Source organism: Topomyia yanbarensis, chromosome 3, assembly GCF_030247195.1.
Source record: "Topomyia yanbarensis strain Yona2022 chromosome 3, ASM3024719v1, whole genome shotgun sequence".
NCBI classification, from domain to species: Eukaryota; Metazoa; Arthropoda; class Insecta; order Diptera; family Culicidae; genus Topomyia; species Topomyia yanbarensis.
Window position 1 is genome coordinate 403,768,294 of NC_080672.1, and position 23,146 is coordinate 403,791,439.

Below are 23,146 nucleotides of genomic sequence, written 5' to 3' on the forward strand. Positions count from 1 at the left end.
CCGATGTGAAACAGAGACCGTGCACAAGAGTTGAGTTGTATGTATGAAAAAAACCTGTTTTAACCCACCTAGTGGTGCAATTGTGCCTTTCTCATTTATATAAACTATGATTTAATAGCTGACAGCCTAGAAATGCATTTAATAAATTCGACAAAACATGATATGTCGGTGGGATACTTAATTCTTCAAAAATATTGATTTTTGGTTACTCAAGGTTTGTTGTTTCTCTCCGTATTAGTTGTTGGTTAATCCTGGATCTAATGGATGAATTTCAACGCTATCTCAGCTCGTAGATAAGACACACTGTTAATTTCGATGTAGTAGTAAAATCAAAAGTGCATTTTATTCAACGGAAACTTTTGCATAGTTTAAATTGATATGGCTCAATATTGCATAAAAGGTTTCCAACCTTTCGTGCTTCATAAAAATCCTCGCAAAAAAAAAATTGGCTGTTAATGCAACTGCAGTCGAACTCGATACCTGTTGGGAGTAAACCCACCGCTGCTTAGTAAAATTACTCCGCCTTCTGCAAATATTGTTGTGTACCTGTCCTAGTGGTACCTATCGATAAGATAAGCTCTCATGCTGGCGTTGCGTTGGTGGGTTACATTTGCTATCGAACGATTCTGCTCAAAGACCGACAGAGACCCAAAACCCAACTTCGTTGCATAGCTGGGTTTTGTTTGCTTCGTTCCCCTTCGTCAATAATAATTTACAACACAGTTAAAACATTTCCCTTTTCTATCTCTTTCAGATACAATCCCGTCACATTCCCGTCTAAAATGTAAACTGGGCCGCTTTCCTCAATCGAGCACCTGATTAATCAGTGAATTGGACCCAGCGAGGCTGTACGACGAAACGTCAGCCACTAGCTTAGCCGAGAACAGAAAAACAACAACAAAAAAATGGACACCATACAGGAAGTATTAGTAGTGACGAAGGCAAACGACAACGATGACCTAGTCGTGGGTGAGCTCGATTCGACGAAATTATCAGACACAGCGGCCGCGCCGCACGAAACGACCAGATCCTCGCAGGATTCATCTTTCAACGTTCGAGACTATGACTGTTCCTCGCTGGTAGAGGATCCAGCAGCGGTGAGAGATACGGTGACTGATATTATAGAGCTTATTGGTGACGGTAACGGCGACTGTGGCGACCCACAAGCGTTGGTAGACGGCGATGTCGTTAAGGTGCTAAACGGAGGCGATGGGAGCGATAGTGGAGTGGAGTTTGGTGGCATCGTGGGTTCGCTGAACGAGACAGGAATTTTGCAGAGGGCATTGAGCAACAACAGTGCCGGTTATGCCAGTAGTTGTTGTGGGTTGGAGGAAGGTAACGGTGTCAGTGTGTCATGTAATTCTAGTGTGATAAGTTATAGCTCGGATGTGTATGATAAGACCGGCAGTACAATTATTTTGGGAAGTAGATTGAGTAATGATTACTGTGCTAGTGAAGGTGGCAGTGAAAGTTCAAGTGTCACGGGTGGACCGGTAAGCTCTTTGCGGAAACCTGGATGTACCACAAAGAAAAAAGTGGCTATGAAAGAGCCACTGACAAATAGGTCTCCGAGGAAATCCAACGAAAGTATCTCATCTGCTAGAAGCAGTTCACGATCTCGAACTTCATCTTTAGGACGATCGGTTTCATTAAACCTAAAAACGCCTCCTTCGTCAGCAATGAATGTTCGGGAGAGAGCCAGATCTCGAGAAAAAATAATTTCTTCCAGTGTGAGCAATAGTAAGACTGCATCGTCACCAAAACCGCCCGTTCAAGCGAAACGGCCGACCAAACCAGATTCTTTGCCAACTGGAATCAAAGAAGGATCTCCTGCCATACAAAGGGCCAATTTGTCCAGAACACCGTCGTTGACGAGAGGTCGAACACCCCTAGGAACTCCCACGGACGATGGTCGTTGGCCGTCCGTTGGAGGTAAAGGTACAATCCCTCCTCGATCCGCTGGCAGGGCAGGTTCAGCTGCGCCGGAGGGAGTTTCAATCAAAACGCGTGTAGGTACGCTTGCCTTGGAGGGAAAACCAAGTAGCCCTCTAGACAAATTTGGCACGCTTCCTCGTCGTCGACGAGAAAGATCTGCCGAAGAATTGAAAATTAGCAGCCCTAGGAGTGATTCCCTAACCCGCGATCAGAATCGTATGACAACCTCGCTAATCAAAAAGCTTCCACCGACTAAGCAAGAAATAACGACTAGAACCCTTCCTAACTATCCTCGGCTGGTTGGTGTGACCAAGAAACTGATTCAAAAGACAAAAATTTACCATGAAACAAGCGTTCAGACGGCGATCACGTGTCAAGACGTCGAAGACGCATTTAATGGTAAAGCCAAAGACATAAAGGTGGATGCAGTCGAGACCAGTCAAAAAGCGACTCAGTCCGATATTCGTGATAAGGAGATGGAGAAGCTTGAAGAAAAACTTAAAAAACTAACCGCTGAGTATTCTACATTGATGAGCAAACACTCCGAGAAAAGTCAGATGGTCACTGCATTGGAGCAGAAGTTGCTGAAAGAACGCGAAGAGAAGCTGGCGGCGCAAAGGGAGCTTCAGAACAACAGTGAACGTGTACTGGGAATGCTCGGCTCGGTGCAGGGAGTTCCCGTTGAAACGGGAGGCGAATGTGATAGTCTGCTGATTCTGGAATCGCAACTGCAAATGTCCGGCTCGGTGCTGGAAAAGAAGCAAGAACAAATCATTAAGCTGCAGACGATTTGCCGTACACTGCAGATTGACATGGAAAAGTCACTCAAGAATCAGGAGGAACTGTTGAGACAGAAGACTGAACTAGAGGAGGAATCCAGTGAGATGCAGGATTTCCTGCAGGCGGAAAAGGCGTCCTGTATGGATGCCTTGAAGGAGGCTGAGTTGGAAGTTTCCCAGCTGAGACAGTCCCTTGCCCAAAGGGAATGTGAGATCGAACGGCAGCAGGAAGAGGGTCGGCATTTGGTGCGCATTGGCGAGCAGAGGCGGTAATATTGTTTGATTTTGAATGCAGTCGTAGCGGTAGGATAATTTTTCGATTGTTTTTTTTTTCAGGCAAGAATATCTCGGCATGCAAGCCAAATACAATGCGCTAGAAAGTCGGTCGAAGGATATACTGTTGCAGCAAGGGGCGGCTGTTTCGGGGGCTTCTGTGGCATTGTCCGGTTTGGGATCGAGGCTTGACCATCTGGTTGAGCAGCTAATAGCGTCCTATAATATCTCAGAGCAGGATCTGGAGGTGAGTGTGTATGTTGTTTTGTTGCTCGCGGTCTATTTTTACTCGTTCCCATCATCGCTATAACCAGTGTTGCATACTAGATTGCAGCCCCTATCTATCTGCTATTACTAATCTGTATGTAGAGTTGACTGTTCGGTGAAATATTCGATGGTAAATATGATGCAGTAGGTCTTTCAGCAATTGATGTAATATTTTTGCATCTCCAGATTAGATAACTACGAATTTCTTGCTCTGCTTTAATGCGTTATCCGGGAACGAGGTCGTACTGTAGTACTGTTGAATCTGTTTCTGGGCTGTATTTAGACCTGAAATATTTGATTATCCAAGTACAATCACTTTGAGACTAACCTTTTTCAATCTCCGCCAATAAGTAGTTCGGAATGCCAAAATTGTATATTAATCAAGTCTTGAAAAGACAATACTTGATTCGAAAAGAATGTTCCCAACCGTACCCCGATCCGGGAAATCCGTCTATCATGGATTATTTGTTTCGTGAGATGCAATGTCGGTTGATGAATTGTGAATCATATTGAAGGAAGCTACCGTTTTCCTTTTGAGACCTTAGTTTTCTTTTCGGCGTGAATGTAGGGGTGGTAGGTGATTGGGCATGGAGCCATTTAATATAAAGTTATTTGGGAAAGACACATCATACCAACACTATTCGGCGCAGAATCATTTGGCGTAATGATTAAAGTAAGTAAATCGGGTACTAGCATCCGCCAATGCTATTCTCTGCCGATGATGTGCTTCAAGTGCGATCGTTTCGGGTACGGCATTTGTTTCTGCCTCAACTTCGCTGCCTATTTGAACTGCAGTCAGCAACACGAGACATCTAAATAATATCCCTGCAGTAACCCTACCCTCTGCATCAACTACATCAGTATTGCCGAAGGAAACATCAACGATGACGAACGGGACACAGTAACAGCTCAACTACAAAAGGAGTGAGCAACCCTAAAGGAAAGCATGGCCCAAGAGAAAATCAAAAATTGGACGATTAATTATCCAGTAAAACACTATGCCAAACAACAGCAGCAGCGGCCACGGCAGAAATAGTCGAACTGCGTAATGCTGTCTACGAGCTCCACCAAAAGCCGTCCACTTCTGGGAGAACACTCCTTCCGACGATACTGATCCTACTGGGAACAAAACCCAAGAAAGGGAAGTTGATCGTTTCAGCCCTGTAGCCGTAGCCCCCGTTGGTATGTCCAACCAACCGGAGCTTAGGAAATCCAGCCGCCAGAAGGAGAAAGACACTAGGAAAACTATCACTGACAAATCCAGTAGTCCCAACCTCAAAACTACCCCCAACATAACAGTGCTTTCGCTGGTCATGGACTTTACCATATCCTGGTCTCGCTCCCGCGTCGACCCTGACCGGGGATGTTCCGGGTTCTCCCGATGCACCCCCGCCTGAATCCTATCTTTTCTACAGAAACGTCATCAACAGGCCATGGACCCTCTGAACGCACACCAGCGGCGGACTCGTTGCCACCTGTCCTACTGACTTCCACAAGACCCATCCAAATGGCATCTAGCAGCAGTACGGCCAGGAATAGCTTTAAACCCAGTCCAACGTCACTATGTGACGGAAAAAGACTGTACACTGGTCATCCGATGGAACACCTGCGGCTTGAGAGCAAACCTAGGAGACCTCCAACGCATCATTGCTTGCTCTGCATCTATCTGACTTGCCATCCAAGAGACACACATAAAGGGCGACACGGGTCTATCAACTTGGTTCAATCACCGTGACACTTAGCAATCAGCTAACAAGTCGAACCTCTACCAGACGGTCGGCCTGGGAACCAGAGTTGACTTGCCGTCTGAGGCGATGAAATTTGACATCGGCCTTATTGTAGTGGGAAGAAAAAACAGCTTTCCCATAAGTTGTACAGTAGCGTCTATTTATATCACTCAGGAAGTCAGTTGCGTAGGAAACAAATTGCGAAATCTTTTCCAGCAACTACACACCCCTTTCCTATAATTAGGTGACTTTAACGCCCATCGCACAGCGTAAGGTTCAAGAACGTGTTGCCATCGCGGTAATACCAGGGCATTGAAGACAGCAACGCGGTGATGCTAAATGACGGCAATATCACCATTCTCCAGGGCCGATCCACATCCGCTGTAGATTTAATGATATATTCTAGCTTCTTCGCTGGATCCTGCGGATGGTCGCTTCTCACCGACATTGGAAACAGCCATCACTTCTCTATTGTAGTCTTCTATGATTGGATGCCCCCTTCGACGTTGGATGAAATCGATCGAGACAGCGTATATTCGCCAGAGGAGCTTGTAGAGCTCATGACACAGACTGCTAAATCATGCATTTCCCAAACCTAGCGGTTCATTGAAGATCGACGCAAGGGCTTTTCGAGCTCTTAAAAATACGCTTCTGGACCATCATCGAAGGGATGAGAGATCGACGGATTTTCGCTACCTCAGGAACCAGGCCAGGTGGGCCATCGAGAACGCTCAGGAGGCAGTTGGGCTTCTTTCCTAGACGGGATAAGCTCTGATTCGGCGACTGCGAATCTGTGAAGAAGGGTCAATGCCCTAAGCGGTGAAAGAATGCAAAACGGCTGCGAATTAACGGTCGGCACTCTGTAATTACTAATGCAATCGGTCAACATTTGGCCCTTCTTTCTGGGGACTCCTCCCTCCCATCAGCCTTCCTCAGCACGAAAAGGACCATAGAAGCCACCACTACAACATCCATACCAGATGGTAGACAGGATTACAACAACCCTCTACAGTGGAACTAGCCACTGCACTGAGTACTGCAAAGGGCACTACTGTCAAACTCGACAACGTTGGTTATCCCCTGTTAAGGCCAATTTACTCCCGGTTGGCAAGCGAGAGCTCATAGGCGGATTCAACAGGATATGGGAAGGCAGGTCCTTCTTAGACTGCTGGAGAACAGCTCTGACGATTACCCCCCGACGAGAAGTTCCGACCCATCAGTCTTCTCCCCTGTATTGGGAAAACGATGGAAAGAATGCTAAGCGGACGCCTGATGGCCCTCCTCGAGGAACAAGATCTTTTCGACCATTGGCCGCTCGCATTCCGTGAGGGATTCATCTAGGCTGCCTCGGTGAAATAGTAAGTGACGCTATAGCCAACGACTTGCATGCAGACTTCGCCTTCCTAGATCTCGGCAAGGTCTACAACACGGTATGGCGTGAAGGAGTACTTCGCCAGCTGCATCAATGGGGTCCTCGCGGAATTCTTGGCTGTTATACCAAGCAGTATCCCAGTGACCGAAGTTTCAGGCATTGGAGGAAAGCAGTCGAACCTGTTTCGGGAAGCTAACGGGGTTCCCCAAGGGTCGGCCTCGGCAGTCACACTTTTCTTGATCAGCATGAACTCCCTTTTCGCTACGCTTCCAAAAGGTATATAAGTGTTTGTCTACGCCGACGTTATAATACTTACAGCTATCGGAAAAATGATTAGTAGCACAAGACTAGAACTGCAGGCAGCCGTCAATACTGTCGGCAATTTATATTGTGTAGCCACCGGCAGGCCGGTCAAACTTGCTGGTCCCGCAATTCCTTTCCTGCCTTTGCTTCCGCACTTCCGACGGATGAAAAAGGGGACTGCGAAAGTAGAAAACGACTTATTCGCACCAACAGCTCGCGTCGTGGAATAAGCGAACCGCACTAAACATCAGCAAGGCCCTCATCCATAGTCGCCTGTTGTACGGCCTCGTGACAACCAGCCGCAATTGTGAGGGCTTAGTAGATATCCTGTCACCGCTGTATCACGGAGCAGTCAGACAGGCTCCGCCTGTGTTGAGACCGACATGCTTCCCTGCCGATGGACACTGGCAGTAGCCGTCCTGAAACGAGTCGTGGGCTTCTTAGAAAAAAAAATCTGGTGATGGATGACACCTGCTACAGAGAGCCATAGACTTTCATACCACGTTTGCAAATACGCCTCTGCCTACAATTGCACAGCTGTATCGGGTCAGCAACCGCGCTTGGCACGAGCGTGGCCCAAAATTAGACAGTAGCCAGGCTGTATCCGCCAGAGCAGGTGACCCTCCCAGTACTGTCAGAGCTAAATTCCTTCAGATGATCGAACGCAAGTACCCTAATCAGCGACTCTCCAATGTGCCTGACTTGCAATACAAGACTCGCGGTAGAGCAGCTACTCCTAAACTGCCGGGAGTTTGAACACCTGCTAAGACTCCATAACCTGCCCTTCTCCATTCAGGACACACTAGCGAACTACTCAGCACAGGAAGAGACACTACTCGCGCTCTTAAAGGATGCTAATATTTTTGAAGCCATCTAAGGCAGACCACTCGCGTGCTGGTCTTGAACACCCTACCTAGCACCATCAACCAGCGGGCTCTCCGCCACACCCAGACTGGGTGCTATGGAGGTTTTTCCGCAACCCTGTCTGCGTGCTGTCGCTCCCGAGCGCAATATTTAAGCGAAGAACTCAATAACTAACTTTGTTAAACGCACTGAAAGGACTCCCTTTTTTCGAGGCGAATGGCCCTTAGTGGTTAAAGCCTTAATAAATATAATAATGATAATAATAATACTAAGAGGAAACACCGCAGGTAAAACGTAAATTCTCAGTCGCATGTTTAAGCTTTAAAAACTTTCAAATCAAATCAACTTTCAACGTTGTGAAATTAGTGAATATTGAATTAGAAATACAAAAATATAATAAAATATCCAGTCAGCATTCTGGCGTTCTTCAATAGCGACTCAACAACTCCTAACCTCCATCTAATAATCATCTTTCTCAATCTTTCAAATTGATGTTTCCTGCACTAACCAATTTTGTGATTCGTACCAATCGTGAAATCCTTCCTACACAACCCAAACTTTCAAAATTCACGTTCCCAGAGATTACGTACAATACGGTAAGTTGTGTAAATGGGTTCGATTAGAGCCTTCCAAACTGAACTTCGTGTGTCTTTCACCTGCAAACATCCTGTGCTCAAGTTGAATTCCTACATTATCTTCTCCGTGTGGTAGCCCCTATGATAGTCTCCTCGAGCATGTATATTTTAACGGTAGCAAACGAAGTGTAAGTAGTCTAGCGTGATATTTTCTCCTAGCGTTTACTAACCTTTGCTGAAGCCATCCATCGCCTAACGAACGCATGAATTGAGTGATTTTATTGGAACATCCAAATGATCCAGTTTCTAAATGCAATCAATCGATCTCGTTTTTGCAGGACGTAATTTACCACAACGAAGCGTACACCAACAGTAGCAGCGGCGATGGCAGCCCGCAGTGTGAACAGCCTGCCAGCAAGCACGGTGATCAGCAGCAGTGTCACCCACAACGGCTGGATACTACCCAGAAAGCGAGTCAGTATGAGGCACCTCTATCACCGCAGCGGGGTCATTCGTTCATTGCTGCTGTGATCAGCGCGATCAAAAACGCCACCAGCAAGTCGGCCGTCCTCAAGTCAAGTGCTTCCGGTGCTGCCAGCAAGGAGAAGAAGGAGACGTGTGGTCATGGTACGATCAATTGGCATCCTAATCGATTAGCTATTGATTATTTCTTTTACTCACCTAGAATCCGATTCCACGGAAATGCTAGACTCGGAAACCGAACCGTGCCTAATGATGGATAACGTTTTGGAGGATGTAGCGATGCCCGATTCGCACTCTCACAACATGGTCTCATCGTCGACGCGAATTTCCCAGATCGAAATGCCATCCTCACTGGAGAGCGGCGCCAATGTGATGATCTCGCACGACGAATCGCTCGATAATCTTTCGCAGGCGATCACAAATCGGCAACAGATCGAGCTTCAGTCTAGTATTATCGCTAGTGGTCGATCGCCACGTTTCCGCCAATCGTGTGGCGCGGAGCAGCGAGCAGTTGTTGGTACCGAACCCACCACCGCTAGCCATTCTTCGTCGCTGGAGGATCAGGACAATAGCTGCTGCGCGGAGGCATCCGTTGCCGAGATGCCATCGATCTGTGAGTACTGCAATGCCCAATCGCTGGTCGATCAGGTGATCGATGTGGATAATTTGATCACGAAGCTGCTGAAGGTGTTGCGTATTGTGCAGATGGATAACGATCACTGTATACAGGAGTTGATAAGTCACAAGTGAGTTGGTGTTGAGTTGTTTTCTTTTTGTCGTTTTGATAGGTAATTATTTTTTATCTTTAGAAACAAACTAGCTTTAACCAACGAAGAGATTCAAGACAGAGTGAAGGAGTACGAGGAGCTGAACGAAAAGTTGAAAGATGATCTCAAGGATGCCTCACAACAACTGGTTAGCCGTGGTAATGAAATTGCCAAGAGTAAAGCGGAATTACAGAGCCATCGGACGGAAATTGACGTAGGTTCTATAAGTGATCTAAGGTGAACGATGCATTATCTTGTGTTAATTTCAGAAACTTAATGAAGACATATGCCAGCTGAGCACACTATGTAGCAACAACCGGAATAGCAGTTGCTCCGGATTAGTAATCAACCGTGAGGACATTATGAGTGCACTGAAAATGTGGAACGAAAATGATTCCATCATGGAGAAGGATCTGATTAACAACGTGGTACAAGCGTGCAACGAGGTAAGTACTAATGTCCTTATAGAAAGTACTGTGCAATCATCATTCGCTCAACAGATCCCCAAGCTGAAGGCAATGCTATGTGAGAAGGAGCAACAACTGGCATCGCTGACGCGTAGTGGCGTCGACAAAACTGGGCCCAGCCTGATGATGACGGCCAGCTGGCATCAAGCATTAAGCGAGGCTAAGCGCCAGTACGAAGCAATCGACAGGGCCCTGGAAGTAAGTGTAAAGTTTTCTAAACTAGTAGAAAAAGTTCTAGTGCACAAGTTGTTTAATTGATAGTAACGCTTGAACTCAAGCGCATAATCTTGCATATCAACTGCATAAATGTGCCAGTAGGGCTCAGTAACATGTTTTATTTTTGAGATTCCTAATATAGTCTAATCCACGATGACGTCATCAGTTTTAACTTTGACAGTAGCTGCGGGTGGAACTGTGTTCGATGTTTTTCTTCTTGTGTTGTGTTTATTTTTGTTTGAAAATTGACAATCACTGTTTTTGTTTACCAAACTGTATTTGGATAGTTGTGATTTTTATTTAAAAAGACTCATGACTGTTTAGTAGATAACTGTAAGTCGACTGAAAAGACGTTGGAAGTTCGTTTGTGTCAATTCCTGCTGTAGGTAAAGCAGCGGAACTGTGATGCACATCGATTGGGTACTCTCACATAAGCTGTTTAGATTCTGAGAGCAACAATGTCCCTGAAAACATGAAAATGTACAATCTTCGTGTAAAAGATTGTAGCGATAGAAAAAAGCGGATTTCATGATAATGCAATACATGCCAGCTCTAAGAGCAGTACACATTATTATTCTGCTAGGGGCTTTTTCGAAGATCTGAAAAAATCATCGAACTAGAAAAAAGGTACATCGTGATGCATGAAAATCGCAACTCTCCACCATATTATCAAAAAATTTGTTTAGACAGATTCCCAATGCGGTCAACTGCATCCGGGCGCTTTTCTTCTTCATGTAAATAGTGGTACCTGTATGAAAATTTCTAGTTTATCCTTACAGTGGAAATATGAAAAGTAACTGATTTAGTGCCGATTTCTTCATCCACACTGAACTTTTAAAAATAATGCGTGGGTAAAGAAATCGGACCTTAGTTTATTTAGTCACTATTTTTGAGTAATTATTTTCTGGCAAGAATCTGAGTATGTTTAACAAGATTTGTTTTCATTTCAGATGAAACACCAAATGTAGAGAATTCAAAAACGGATCATTCCGAGTCCATTCCGATGAAAATCGCGAGTGTCGATTATTAAAACAACGATATCGTTTGCAATTGGCACGGTTGCAACAACATGCTGACTTTCTAGAAACGATACTACGATAATTAAAACGACAGTTTATTGGCTGAAAAATGACTGGTATTAGCAAATATTCAACGTATTTACAATTTTGTAGAAAGTAGCCAAACCTTACTGTGTAATGACAAAGAATGAAGTCTTCGTAATGATATTGCAAAATCTTCTAAGTAACGTTTCATTTGATTATTATTATTACTCCGTGTGTGCTACAACAATTTCGAAGTATTTTTACCGAACAGTACTCGCAATGTACGAGTGCTTAAAGTATGCAATCGAAATCGTATCAAAAGATACAATCGATAAGCATACGCCTCGATCGTTCAAATAACAGTATGGGGATAGAAAGTTATTTATTATTGGCATTTTCGAAATTAGTACAGAGAGACGGTCGAATCCTAAAGCCAAAGATCATCAAAGCGCTTACAAACTTATGCAAACTACAAAATTTCTAATCGGCCCGGCAGCAAATGGAATGCTTGTGTTTATCTGTTGCTTATACGGGACGATGCTCTGATCAGTTCACCATCAAAAAAGTCCGAATTTCTCGATATTCTCGAATGCAGCTGATATAGTTCTTGCTGACAAAGGATTTGATATCCCCAATATAATCACATCTAAAGAAACTACTTCCTTAATAAAGGGACTAAATTAAATCAGTTAAATATTGATAGAGGTAAATGAAAACATGAATAATTGGTGTTCTGAAATTCAAATTTACTTCTCTTAAAGGAACAATTCAAGTCGACTCTTGGAAATGGAATTAATGCCGTTGATTTGATTGTATGTTTGGCTTGTATTTTAGGTATTTTTTTATTCCTTGAACATTGCCATCGCAATAAAGCGTCGAAGACTTTTAATGGGATTTTTGGTTGATGTGAACCGGTGTAGTGGAGTGCACTGGTTTTGCACTTTCTAGCAGAAGTGTCAATGGAACATACTCAGTTTTCTACACTTCTGCTAGAAAGTGCAAAAATGGTGCAAAACCAGTGCACTCCATTACACCAGTGTCAATCAATCGAAAATCCCATAAGTGTAGCAAGTGCGTTTCGATAACAACCCAGTAAAGTTTAGCCGGAATCCTACCTGTTTCTAACTCGCACTCCGGCTCCAGTGTCCCTAGTGTCGGAATACTATTTAGAACCAGGTTCATTTTTCGGTATAAATTACTGGGAAATACTATGAAGCTCCAGATCAAACCATTCGGAATTTGATTCGGAATCCTAAATCGATGCAGTATTGCATCCAGCTCAAATGCAACAATCAACTTTGAAACTGGGATAAATCGTCAAGAAAGTACATGAAATGTTTATTGCCAGCTGGTAGGGCAATTCAGAGGTTCTCTTTTCACTATCCAGAAAACCTTGACTTACTGGACACAACTTTCCGGAGACACTATCTTCCAAAATGTCTCGCATCAAGTCAAATCATTTTAACCCGTAAGGTTTAGATTGTTGCAATGTAGCTGAAAACCATACAGGACCCACTCAGGATTCCGATCACCGGGTGCCATTGAACTTTGAATCCATTGAACGATAAGTGATATTTATAACTATTTTTTTTTCAAATCCGTCTGTCCGTCGACTGTGCATGCAAATTTGCCAAGGAGCAGATTATGGCATTCAAATGGGAGCAAGCAACACCATGGCAGTGTGAGGTCGGGACATTTTCTCGTTCATCCGCATTGAATAGATCGCTTGAACAAAGAATTTTCGAATGTTTTCTATAACTATAGAACTAGCAAGTGAAACTATTTTATTGGTTAAACTTACTTTTCTCACAACCACCTATTTTCCTCTACTATCATGTCTTCGACTGTATGTACAAACCAGTTTAATTTTTATTGTAGCTATCCAAACTACGGTTTTTTTATTATATTGCCAGTATACGACGAAAGTTCGTTAAAAAGTCAACAACAAGTCAGTCGTCACGGATGTTGATAGCTCGCATAGTCGAAATACAACATAGCATGGATCAATGTTTCTAATAACTTTTGTTTTATTGATGTACCATGATGTATCAATCGATAAATAAACTTCTGGTTAGCTATTGTTAGATTTTACACATCGGAGGACAAAGAGGTACCAAGAACCGTAATATTGATTTCACCCACAAATAACAAAATGCTCTAAATAAAAACTCTAACCAAAGTTACTCTTCGTTGACTTGATATTCAGTGCAAACTAGCAGATTGTCGCATTTAATAAGATTACAAAATTTTATTAAATTACGAAGAATTACTACAAATCGTATTAACCAAATGTAAACAATCGAACAAAACGTTGGTTGCAGTGCAAAATGTGCCCAACAAGCAAAAACAACAGCTGTCATTCCACCCGCAGCAAACGTCAAAACGGCCGGGAAGTTGAAATCGTGGATTGGACTATAACACTGTTTACGATAAGCCAAAATCTATGAATCGGATATTTCTTATCTTATGGCACTTGGTACATTTGTAACTAAAAGTTGGTGGCTGTGTGTGGGTGCTTATATATGTAAATCGCTAAAGTTCCTTTTTTAACTGTTTTGTTACAAAGAAATAAAATCATTGTTAATGTTTGACGTCAGAATTGGGTGTGTTTTGTCTTGAGCCTCGATGCATGATTCCTTGAAATTTGTCTGTTGTCACTTGATCGAACAAGACGTTTTTTCTGTTGTTGTCTTTCAGACCGAAGATGCGTCTGTTGTGTGTTATTTATACGTATTCACCGAGTAGTAGCTTACTTATGGGAAACATTTCTCATAATAATCTTCACAACCACAGATTCGAGTAGTGAACATATTGTACATAGTTTTGAATGCATTTTTTTTTACTGTTGAGTGATCGTAAAGGTCCATCAGATGGTTTGTCACTGAAGAAATCAGTGTGTCAAGTGAGGCGATGATATACCAGTGATGGAGTAGCACGTAACACGTAAAATTAAACTAATACCGTCGTTTGTCAATTACTGTTTCAACCAAGGACTATGAATAATATAATATTGAAAAATGAGTTCAAAATTCACAAGTTTTTTTAAGTTCCATGGGAGTTACATGACCAAACTCGTAACAACTTGAATTTTAAAGGAAAAATTGCGATGGTCGTTCTAAGAAACTTGAAGTCAGGTATTGCATACTTGTTTCGTTTGAATATTTGAAGCTACTTGAAAGTTTCAACGAAGTTCCGCATGATACTTTCAGCAACATAAGTTTAATGTTATTTTTTTAATACTTTCAAGTTCTACGAGGACGGAAACTTTAAAACAGTGTACACAAGTTTTTCGTGTATAAAATGAGTTTAGTAAACACTATTAATTTTATATTTCATTAAAAAATCAAGTTTAGAATATTATTTTATGAAAATTCAAATGATCGTAAATGTCATGAAGAAAGCTGGGTGTTACGCAGTTCTATAGTGTTACGTTCGTCACATGGAAGCTTAGACGATAGATGACGGAGACTGATCCTATGGTGCACGCGTATCTGTTGAGATACTTTAACATTCCCTCGTTTCTAATGTATAACTGAGAAACAAAAATTGATCGAAATAAAATGGGTAGAAGATTAGTGTAAGATAATGGGGTTGAAGATTAAGGCTACGAATGTGGTTGAAGTCTACTTCTGAAAGAATTTACGTTACCGTGCAATCTACCTCTGCAGATCCAGCGCGGTATTAATAGTATGCACCACACTTGGTCGACAAGGAAACGTGCGCACATCCTCACACTGGGTTATTTTTTACGCGGATTTTTATCCCACCTACATCATAATTCGATTCTTTGTTTGTTCTATTTGGTCATAATTCCAATTCTGCTAAAATAACTATTCTTTGTTTGGGTTTCTCGTTCTCTATATGTTTATGGTCACCGGTGTGAGCAAAGGTTCAAATCTAGCTGAAACAAGGCTGATCGCATGCACTAATGTTTTTTTGACTCGATACTACGCATGCATAGCTAGCCCTAGTGTAAAACAGAAAACACTATAAGTAAAAATAGAAGAATTGCATGAGTTGTGTAGATTGTTAGTTTTTTTTGACACACCCCGTAAATATAACACTCGTTTATAGTCGAAATCCCGAAACTTTCCGGCATCGCCCGCACGATCTACAGCCCCGGAACCATCCAACGCAACAGTTAACTACATTTCATCCACAGACTCTCCATAGCATTCAATCGATTGTCCATGAAACGCCCGTCCTGATGCAGCTGCAGCGAGATCTGGAGGAGACCAACTTCCAGGCGCTCCCACTGGTTTCTCTTCCAACCCATTTGGTTGCCCACCAGAACGGGAATGGTATGGCCTCGGCCGCGGCCTGTATTGATCTGAACGCCAATCAAACCACCGTTACTACCAGCAGTATCAATGGGGTGTCCAACGGAAATGTTTCCGCTGCAGCCGGACTGCAGCTGAGCCAGCCTGACATTATTGATTCGACAGCATGAAATTAGGTGGTATCCAGAGGTAAGTAAAGTGACTGGATCTACGTTTTCGTCGACCAGTATGTCCTTTGCGATAACTGTGACCCGTCAGCGATGTTTCGAAGAAGTTAAGTTTAAGGTTTAACAGTGGATAAAAAGTATTGTGATCAGAACTCTAATAGGACTAATAAATTATTTCGAGTTTAACAACAACCGTAGATAACCAAAATTGAAACACTTCTACTAGCGAATGAGAAAATTATAGTTGAAAAAGAGTAAAACATCAAACCGAAATACAGGAATTTAGAGTTTCACTGTTTCCTTGGTAGTATTAAAAATGAATCCTAGACATTCTAGATTAGCAGTAGAGATTTTAGAAACTGATCAAGTTGTTCCGTTATGTTGACCATTTTCAACATAAACAAAAGTCGTTTTTTTTTCAGAGAATAGATGACCCAACTGCATTTCTGCGCTTGTCAATTGAAACACATGTACCAGCTGAAATCGATTGCCTTCGAATTTTCCCGACTTTACGAAAAAAGATACATCCGTAGACCTCCAATTTCCTTCTGTAATTACTTTCGCACTGATAGGACCTTTTCTCGTGGCTTGAGAAAAGCATCTCTGCTATCTAAACCAATTTCAAGAACGTTCGGAACCACGACCACTGATACAACGCTAAATTTAACTAAATTCTAGATTTCACTTAGTTTGCACACATGATCAAACTTTACGAAGACTAGAAGCTTTTTGCACGTCCCCGTACTGCCCATAATCGCAAATCTGACCCATGTTCTATGGGATTCCCCATCTACATTGGACTGACTTGCGATTATAGGCAGCGTATAAAGTCGAGAAAAGGGCTTCAATGCAATCGAGCCTGAGGCGACATTTTTGCCACCAGATAACTATTTTCGCGAATCCAATACACCAATATCTAAAGATAGTTAAGACGTCCAATTTTACAACCATATTAAGTAAGTGATATGAGCGAGAGAGGGCTTCGAGTTGATTATATGTATTACCTTATTTTAAGCCATCTTATTGAATGACATCCTGTGTATGTGTTTTTGTACAATATGTAAAAATATCCGCCCTTCCATTCCTATTTTTCGGTAATGATTCTGTGTAAGAATTCGTTGACTACAAAACATATTTTAAATACGAATTCAATAATTAGTTATTACGGTTAATTGCGTATAGCATCGATCTTCATTGGAAGCGAAATTTAAGAGGTAAGCAGATTCTAGTTTTATAAAACTTGAAAAAAATAAACAATGTTGTTAAATTTGTGAGATAAACATGCCATTCAAGGATTTTAAAACTAAAACTAATCCTTAAAACTAGATCCAATAACTTATTAAAATCGATATTTGATATTGAATGCCTACTACATTTCTGTAATTAACCAATAAAGCATCTCTATGAGACAGACGATTGTCAACCGCGGCTCATGTTTGTTCCTACGGTATCACATCCTTAGTGTAGGTACTCGCCGGTGTCGCTGTGATCCTTTAACTCACTCAGGAGTGTGTTTAGAAGGTACATTACGTAGCTGAAGAGAAGTAAAAATGTTAAACTTACTCGGGTATGGAATTTGCAGAAGAGAAGCGTCAACAAAATCAGTAAAGAAGTGATTACAATGTAAGCACCACAAGTTTGTCCAGATGTGCCATCTCGAATTTTGCGGTCAATGTTCATAACTGTATCTATAGCATGTCTAAAAAAAGAAAAAGTTTTAAATCTACGATAAGGACCATTTAAACTACCAACTGAACAAAGGCATGCAGCGAAAGCAAGTCTTGGGTAACCTTTTCTAGTCAACTCCAGATTATTGTTCACATCGACCCAGCAATTTGCTCAAGATAGATAATATATCATATCTTCGTGTTTTGCTTGTGTAGATATAAGTGCGATTCAATATTTAAAATTGAAAAAATTTGTGCAAAAATGAAATACGAAAAAGCAGAATATTGAACGGCATTTTATTGCCATGGGAGGTTGGACGATGGCTTTAGTTGCCAGAATCACGCAAGCAACTTTTCCATTGTAACTGGTAACCAGAGTCAAAAATATTCAAATTTATTGAAAGAAAATTGATCGAATTGACGAAGATGAAAACGACAAACGAACAAACCGCCCATTCATCCATGCAGATTTTCATTCGTCTTCGATTATTACACAAAGCGGCCGTGCAGCAACGAATCAAACGCATCAAAGTAGGCCCTGGCACAATGTAGGCGATGATGATTGTTGTTTCATATGCTTTAATGGCATTTGAAAACGTTTTCCTATGTAATTAGTGAAATGAATATTTTGCACGATATTCAACTGAATGAATAACATGGATATTTGAATGAATATTTTTTCTATTCACCGCGAGTCGCATCAGGTTCATTTTCAGCAGTCAAAAAAGAGCTTCAATTATTTTTAACTCTGCTGAAAACACTCAACTAGATAAATACTTCTGCACTCCAGAATTTGATCAAAATATAAATTGAACAGTACTTCTGTTGGCCATTCAATCTAAACCAATTTTTTTATTAAGATTTATATAACTATTTTCACAGGCCCGTCACCTAGTGACTAGGCTGTGAGAATAGGGCCCCCTTTTGTCATTGTCACTATGTTCGCCCTTCCCGACTGCGTCCAGATAAGGACCCTCTAAGTCCAACCGTTAATATGATCCACCGGGCTTCTCCACAGGCAGGCGCCTGCTGTTATCTAGTCCCCTGAGCTTCAGGCAGAGAATTAAAAGGAAATGAAGGGAGATTAGAGTTGCATGTTATGTCCTCTAGATTGTTCAATTCTATGGAAAATCTGCTTTCATTGTAGTTATCGCCATCGGAAACAAGCCAATTTTACACTAAATCTTATGCCCTACGTCTCCCAGGTTTGAAGTTGATGCAAAACAGAAAAAGCAGTATCGTTCACTAAGGATTGTTCTCTACAACCGTTCCGGATGAGCATGCTTTTGATAATTTTGATTCAAGTCGATACCGATTGATGTTGTAAAATGTAAAATGGTAAATTTCTCAAAACCATATATCTTACAGATGATAAATCCCCCAAATGAATGATAGTATTTTCAGGTGCCGTAAGAGGAAATTCAGTTTATAAGCTTCATATTAATATCTAGACTCATTACGGCGAATCCCTTGAACTAACAGAGTCTACACGAACCTGAACACATTGTGCATTCGACTCGATACTGTGCTTAGTCGAACGAAACAATAGAGACGAAAATCCATCCCTCAATTATTTAGCGCTTCGATGTTAACTCCACACCTCGTACCTGAATCAGTTCCACTCACAAGTCGACAATCATTTGAACACATTAGTTAAAGGAGTGTCCACTATCTCTATTCAACACATTTGCTCAAATGGTAGGATGAGTTGGGGCGCGTTTTACTCAACTTTTTAGTTCGCTCAAACGTAGTATTTTACATTTTCCTATTCAGTTTTTTATGGAACTGTTTCTTAGGAACGAAGCAAATATGTTAATACCTATTTAAGCGCAATTCAATGACTATAAGTCGAGTTATTAGCGAAATAGTGTGACAACCTGACTACTGAGATGAATAAGTGCTCGTCTAATCTATTAGATTTTGTTTCCTGTCATGGGAAACTTTGCCATTGCGACCACTTTTCAGGCTCTTCTTTTGTGACTATCGCTGTGTCTACACATGTAAAAAAGCCCGATTTCATTGTAGTTGTAAACGGGTTTGTTTGTTCAGATGTACTACATTAAGGGGTTATATATGTTGAAATGCGCGAAAAAAGGGAAAAGTTTGAATTTTTATAAAGGTATGTAGCCATATTTTTATGAAATACTTGTTATACGTTTAGCGTAGTCAATGTCCAATTTGCAAAATCCACTTGAGAAAATAAAAAAAAAATGAAAATTGTCGAAGATATACACTCATGCAAAAAATACACCGAATTTCATAGGAATATCGTATAATTTTTAGCCACAAGTAGCACGTATGTAAATCATAAGATTTTCTTATGAAACGGCATTTATTTGGTCAAATCGGTTTGCTATGGTTTCATGTTCCATACGGCATCTTTGAATTATCATAAGACATATGTTATGAGAATCATAAGATGCTCGTATGAAACTCGAACGACTGGCATATGCAATAACTTGTAAAATGTTAAGGTAATCATACAAGTCGTATGTTTTTCATACTAATCTTATGAAAACATAGTTTTGTTACTTTTCTAGTCTTCATAAGATGAATCTTATGAATTTCGCTATGCATTTTGCCTTAGTGTAGTAATTTCCGCAAAACGCGTTTTTTTTAAAGAGGTTTGCTGTGACTACGATTCCAGTCCAACAGCTCAACAGAAACCATTGAACTAAAAAAAAAATCATTAGTAAATGTACCTGTGGTGTCCTTAAACGATCGATTAAAAAAATAATTTCTTCTTTTTGGAAACGGGGACGATTTTTCCAAAAAAATCACTATTTTCACCTGGAAAAAATTATTAAAAAATTCATAACAATAATATGAAAATTTTGACGAAAAAATGGAATCGTTCAAGGACACGGCAGCTAAATTACGAACAAGCCAAAAAAAAAGTTTTTAAATCGGTTGAAAACTTTTCCGGCAATCGTAGTCACCGCAAAGATTCTTTTGGGAAACATGATTTAAAGATAATCGCGTTTAAAGTTTCAAGTATAAGCAACACCTCCATAAGGGAGCAAGATGAAAAACGCTATAACTTTGCGTCCACAACCGAGGGTCTGCCCCAAAGGGAAAAAGAGCGTGTCCGGATAAGAATAAGAAGAGTGGCAGATTTGACAAACGCAAAACAGATTCAAGATAATCTGCCTAAGGTGTATGCATGTGTGCACACAAATATTTTTGGTGGCAAACGCTTTGAGAGGCTGAAAGCACTAGTTTCTTTTAATTTAATAATTCAAACCGGGAGGTACCCAGACTGTTTAAAAATAGCCCGAGTAATTCCAATTTTCAAAGCTGGTGATCCAAACCAACCTTCCAACTATAGACCAATTTCAACATTGTGCGTTTTCAATAAAATTCTTGAGAAATTGCTCATCACTCGACTACTCGAGTTTTTGAACAAACACAACATAATTTACAACTACCAGTATGGGTTCAGACAGGGCTGCAGCACTTTAATTGTAATGACCGAACTAATTGACTCCATCATTAGTCAAATTGATAGCAAAAGAATTGTTGGTACCCTTTTTCTGGACCTAAAAAAAGCATTCGATACTCTGGATCACTCAATCCTGCTTAAGAAGTTAGAATGCTATGGTATCAGGGGATTAGCAAATCATATTATTCGTAGCTATCTGTCGCATAGGAACCAATTCGTATCTATTGGAGACTCGTGTAGCTCTTGTAGACCAATAGAAATAGGAGTGCCCCAAGGCAGTAATATTGGGCCACTGTTATTTTTATTGTATATCAATGACCTAGGTAGACTCGGGTTAAAAGGGACTCCTCGTCTATTCGCGGATGACACCGCGTTGTTCTACCCGAACAACAACTGCCTGGATATTGTACGCGACATTGAATCGGATTTAAAAACACTAACGACGTATTTCAACGAAAACCTTCTTTCCTTGAACCTATCAAAAACTAAATATATGCTGTTTCGTTCATCTAGAAGAGCTATAGGCGTGCATCCAGACCCAAGAATGGGACAGTCTGTAATTCAGGAAACTAACTGCTTCAAATATTTAGGACTTCACTTAGACCCCACACTCTCCTGGATTGAGCATATAACATCTATAGAGAGAAAAGTTGCATCGTTATGTGGGGCTATGCGTAAAGTATGCTCTTTTGTTCCCCAGCATATACTTCTAAAATTTTATTATGCGCACATCCACTCATTGCTGAACTACCTTGTATCTGTGTGGGGCCGTGCCAGTATTTCGAATCTGAAAAAGCTACAAACGCTTCAAAACAGATGTCTTAAAATTATTTATAAAAAACCATTTATGTACCCTACTATTTTGTTATACAATAATAATGCCCATAACATTTTACCTTTGCTTGGGTTGACTAACTACCAAACAATAATGTACATCCACAATGCTTTGCATAATACTATTGCTCATAATAATCTAGAATTTACGACAGGAATTCGAGCTCACAGCACCAGACAAGCCAATCATTTATTATACTCCAGAGTATCCACGAACCTTGGTCAAAGACGCATTACTTTCATCGGACCTAAGTTATTCAACCAGCTTCCTACTGATTTAAAGCAAATAACATGTCGCACTCGTTTCCAAGCAAAATTGAAACTAATTTTAAAAAATAAAATAGGAGAATTTTTAATATAAACTTCGTTCACCACCAATCGAGCTTATTCCTTTAGCTATAATTGGTTAACATTTTTTAAATAAAAACAATTGATAAATGCATTTTTTATAGCAACAAGTAATAAATAAATTTAAATTATTATGAGCTTCCTGCAAAGCTACGATGGGACCCTTAAAAGGATTCTTTTCCGCTGGGTACTCGCCGTAGCTTCTTGTCAAATTTTGTGTTTTGTCGGTCTCGTATTGTTTTTTTTTGTTCTCAGCGTTTCCGCGATTCGTAACTTTGTTTTGTTGTGCTGACCTTTTTTTTGTACGCTGAGAACTGATGTGTCCACTACCAGGGGGCTCCGTTTGTGAGCTTTTTGGTGTGGGGGTAAGAGGCGGGCTATTAAAAAAATAAAAAAAAAAAAAATATTCAAAACATTGTTTTAATTAATTTCGTTTTTATTAACCTCTTTTTTGGGAAGTGGATCAGTATTTACGCAATGTCGATCTTGCCAATCGTAAAACCAAAACTCTCGCTTTACGTATGCCTATACCTTATCCGGTACCATCTTGGGTTTTCACGTCATTTGCAGTTTGACAAGACCAAAATTTGACAAGACCATAATTTGATGTTGGAACGGTCTATCCCTGAGAATGATCATAGGAAGGGCAATCCCTCGTCCACAACACAATCGATTTTTTGGCCGACCTAAACATATATAACCCCTTAACAATACAGATGAGCTCTACAATTTCGGTCCTTGCAGATTTCTGAGTAGGTGTATATTGCACATACCACTTTTTGTAAAGCTGTAGACCAATTTTCCGTGGCAGACTATTCACTGAACCTTAGTTTTTTTTTTGTTTGAACGGTCTTTGGTTTACTTTCGGGTCCGCATACACTGGGGGTATAAATTAATTGTGGTGTAGCGTTGCTCTTGTAGTACCAATAAGCTGTCCTTGGTGTGAGGCCCCAAGTTTTCCCGAAAAGTTTACAGCACGTCCAAAGTACCGTTGTTGCTTTATTAACGGCGTATGTCAGGTGCGAGTTCCAAATATGTGTTTGGTCTAGGATGACATCCTAGGTGTTTCGCGCCGCCATCTGCATAGTTAATTGTAGTTCCATTGCAAGCTGCGAGAATCCTCCCAATGTAAAACGGTTCAATGACCTTTTTGGAAAACTTGTTCATGGCTGATCAAATTAAAGCAGTACAGTTTCATGTCTTCCCTTATCATAAGGACTAAATCGAAGGTTTTTGCGATGAATGCCACTAAGATATGCAGGGCTGTTTCCGTTGATTGAACCCTTTCGATACACATACTGGAACTTATCGAGCGAAATTATAAGCGCTCTATTCGA

At 41.1% G+C, this 23,146-nt stretch overlaps 1 protein-coding gene across 1 annotated transcript in view; it reads left to right on the top strand.

Moving 5' to 3' along the window:
* The window catches only part of LOC131690743 (uncharacterized), a 135,294-nt gene extending 118,353 nt beyond the window's left edge, over window positions 1-16,941 (top strand). Inside the window, exons 3-10 of the mRNA XM_058976708.1 lie at window positions 755-2,983; window positions 3,051-3,234; window positions 8,434-8,722; window positions 8,781-9,324; window positions 9,388-9,559; window positions 9,615-9,791; window positions 9,846-10,010; window positions 15,234-16,941. Of these exons, the coding sequence (XP_058832691.1) occupies window positions 906-2,983; window positions 3,051-3,234; window positions 8,434-8,722; window positions 8,781-9,324; window positions 9,388-9,559; window positions 9,615-9,791; window positions 9,846-10,010; window positions 15,234-15,521 (3,897 nt within the window). The 5' untranslated portion in view covers window positions 755-905 and the 3' untranslated portion in view covers window positions 15,522-16,941. The remainder of the gene's footprint in view (window positions 1-754; window positions 2,984-3,050; window positions 3,235-8,433; window positions 8,723-8,780; window positions 9,325-9,387; window positions 9,560-9,614; window positions 9,792-9,845; window positions 10,011-15,233) is intronic.
* Window positions 16,942-23,146: the final 6,205 nt, after the last annotated feature.